Source organism: Sinocyclocheilus anshuiensis, unplaced genomic scaffold (genome assembly GCF_001515605.1).
Source record: "Sinocyclocheilus anshuiensis isolate Anshui unplaced genomic scaffold, SAMN03320099.WGS_v1.1 scaffold190, whole genome shotgun sequence".
NCBI lineage: Eukaryota > Metazoa > Chordata > Actinopteri > Cypriniformes > Cyprinidae > Sinocyclocheilus > Sinocyclocheilus anshuiensis.
In genome coordinates this window covers 1,538,264-1,541,489 of record NW_015547663.1, presented here as the reverse complement: position 1 = coordinate 1,541,489, position 3,226 = coordinate 1,538,264, and the positions used below count along the sequence as shown (strand labels likewise).

At 43.2% G+C, this 3,226-nt stretch overlaps 1 protein-coding gene across 1 annotated transcript; it reads right to left on the bottom strand.

The window, feature by feature from the left end:
• Positions 1-1,062: 1,062 nt before the first annotated feature.
• Positions 1,063-2,768, bottom strand: nog3 (noggin 3). The gene has a single exon (XM_016504760.1). It carries the CDS (start codon positions 2,327-2,329, stop codon positions 1,658-1,660), a length of 672 nt encoding a protein of 223 aa, XP_016360246.1. The 5' UTR covers positions 2,330-2,768; the 3' UTR covers positions 1,063-1,657.
• Between the last annotated feature and the right edge of the window lie 458 nt (positions 2,769-3,226).

Below are 3,226 nucleotides of genomic sequence, written 5' to 3'. Positions count from 1 at the left end.
ATTCAGAGCATCTATGAGTGTTTAGGTTTGAGGGTCGCAGATTGAGGTACATTAAGCCGGCGTTGAAAATCACGCATGGTGCTGCCCAGTTATGACTGTGTGAAAATATGCCTCATGAAGAGAGAAAGAAAGACACTGGCACACAGCATTTCTTGTTAAGTAGAGTGGAGTGACAGGTCTAGATTCTTAGCTTATTGAAAAGCTGGAGAAACAGGCAGTGTTTTTATTCAGCGGCGAGCTGAGAAGTAATATAAAGATGTAATGTTCCTTCACGTAAACCCTCCTTAGTGTGCAAAACCAAGTGATGCTGGACAATGTGCTGGTGGATTAAGTCAAAATCTATGTAACAAAAGTAGGATTTACTTTTTGCCATGCAGGGAAAGTTTCATTTTGGCTTTAAAGCTGTGTATTAACTGTTACATTGAAGATTATGCATGATTGATCCCTGACTGAGTTTTACTCTTGGGACTCTTTGAAATGCTACAGTGTGATGTATAAATGCCTGAATATAGCAAAACAAAAAAAAAAGTCAAAGCCATCTACGTGACGTTTGTCAAAAAAGGAGCTTAAACCTAATCGATACAGAGCGGAACTTCAGTATCTTCATTCCTTTGTGAGGCCAAGTTGTTCTTTTCATGCCAATAGACTTTAGGCAGCAGACAGAGCAGAGAATGTTTTTACATGTGATCATCCATCCAGCATGTGTTTCAGGCGCCACACAGATTAAATGAAAGAATCTGAAAATGAAGGTCTTTAACTTTTAATCCTTTTACAAAGACCCTTCAGACTGTCTGAGGACGGAATGGCGTCTCGGAGGGAAAAAAAACTAAGTAACTGATCCACTCCCTCCGAGGAATACGAATCACCAATTGTCCATTACGATCCAGACTTGACTTCATAACTCAAATTAAAATAATATCACCTCAATTAGCGTCACATCAGCATGGAGGGCTTTATAAATAGCAGCTGGTGGGTTTTACTGCATGCAGTGCATGTTAAGCAGATTGCGTATGTACAGCAAGTGAAATAAGCAAAAAACAGTTCATGCCATTTTTAGTGGTTTTATTTTAAATGCATTTCGACTACATGGACATGAAGAATAAATAGTTTCTTTTAATTTACATGAGCAGTTATTTTCCATTCCCCTTATATTTACAGCACACCAAGACTGTAATCTATATTCTCCCATCTGAGGTGTATAAAGATAAAGTATTTCTTTTTTTCCGAATAATGGAAAAAGCTTGGAATTCCTTCAATAAACGCACTTTGAATGCGAAATGTTCTTTGACATAAATATGTATAAAGTTACATTACAACCAAAGTTACAGTAGACACTGGATATTATAGGCAAATACTGACCTTTTTTCTTTTTTTTTTATAAATGAATCAGGCACCACTTTACATTACAGTGTCCATGTTAGACATATTACTATAATTATTTACTGTAATGACTATAATACTAAGCAGCTCCACAAAATAATCACATGTTAAGTACACAAAGTTTCGTCAGCATCACTTGTCAGTACTTCTGTATGAAATTACACAGTAACATGAACACCAATGTAAAGTGTAACCTAGAATGGCACCACATATACATCAAATATACATTCCTACACTGGACAGTGCATGTGAGAATGAGCACGGAGCGGAGCTTATTTCAGTTCGGGCAGGAGCATTTGCACTCTGATATAATGGGGTACTGAACTGGTATCCAGGCACATTTGAGCCCACCCTTTCTCTGCAGGCACCTCCATCGCAAAACCGTAAAATGGCTGGATTTGGCAGGTTTGCAAACCATCCCTTCTGGAACCGAACAAGACCTTTTATTGTAGCAGCTGCCCACCTTCACATAGCGGGGCCAGAATCGGTTCCCCAGGTCCTGCCATGTGTGCACCACCGGGCAGAAGGCATAGGACCACAGCCACAGCTGAAGCCTTCTTCTGAGTTTCTTACTGGGCTTGTGTTTTTTCCCATGCTGAATCTCAAACTCCATGGCTTTGATTTCTTTGGGCATGGTGCCGGTGGGACGCTTGAAGAGTTCGGACTCGTTCAGGTCGTCCTGTCCTGCGTATTTGTCCTCCGGTGGACTGATGGACATGAAGTTCTGGTCGAAGTGACTGCCTAGCATGGCTCTGAGTTCGGTCTCGTTCAGATCCCGCTCCTTAGGGTCCAGTATGGGATCCGGGTCCTCCTTGAGTTCCACTATAGGCAGAGTGTCACTGGGAATGGGACGGAGGAGGTAGTAATGTTGGCACATCCCTTCTTCTATCCTGAATCCGAGGGAGAAAATGAGCACGTATGTAGCCAGAAAATACGGCACGTTATCCATCTTTTCGGCTGATTAATCCTCGCGCTTGAGTGTTCGCTTGAGTTTTTGGCAAGCCGTGAGAGCGCAGTCTCCAGCGCGCGCGGTGTCTACCCACGAGCGTTCTCCTTAGAAAGTGTTCGTTCAATTCAAACGGCACTATCCTCGGTGCCACTTCGCGCTTAAATGTGATCGGAGATCTAAGAACGCTGTGTCAGTGTCTACTTTATGGTCATTCCGCGCGTCTCGTTCCGCTTTTACGCACAGGTTCCCATCAGCAGAAGGGCTCATGACAGCATCAGGCGTTTTCAGCCGGATCCGGTCTCCTTTTTGAGCTCGCGGGCTCCTCGCGTCTGAATCCGGAGTCCTGGTGTCTGAGGATCCGCATGGTTTCTGGTGACGGGCGCCGAACTGAGAATCACCTGGCTCGTCTGATTTATCCTCGCGGGTCGCGATTGAACCCAAAGACCCATTCTCAATTGTGGGTCTGTTGCCAGAGCTCCGGGGGCCGGGGTGGGGTTAGGGGGGTGGGTGGGGTAGAAGGGGGTCCGGAAGGATGACTATCGTTGGTCGCCCTCTGCCGGTGCGCACGCACATGTGTGACATGTCAAAAGATGAATGACGGCAGCGAGGACTAGAAACGAGTCTTTAGGATGTGTGAACTGGACTTAAACGTCAGTTGGACAAATACATTCATTTATTAATTTTAAAGCAACATTTTAATGATCATTTACTGTATTTCAGATAGGCCTATATAATTGTTCTTATATAAAACGTATAAGAACAAGTATGTAGTACTCGTAAAAAACTATATCTTGTATAAAACCTTTTAAAATCATTTGTGACAATGACAAATTAAGTAAAAAGGAGAGAGAGAGAGAGAGAGAGAGAGAGAGAGAGAGAGAGAGAGAGAGAGAGAGA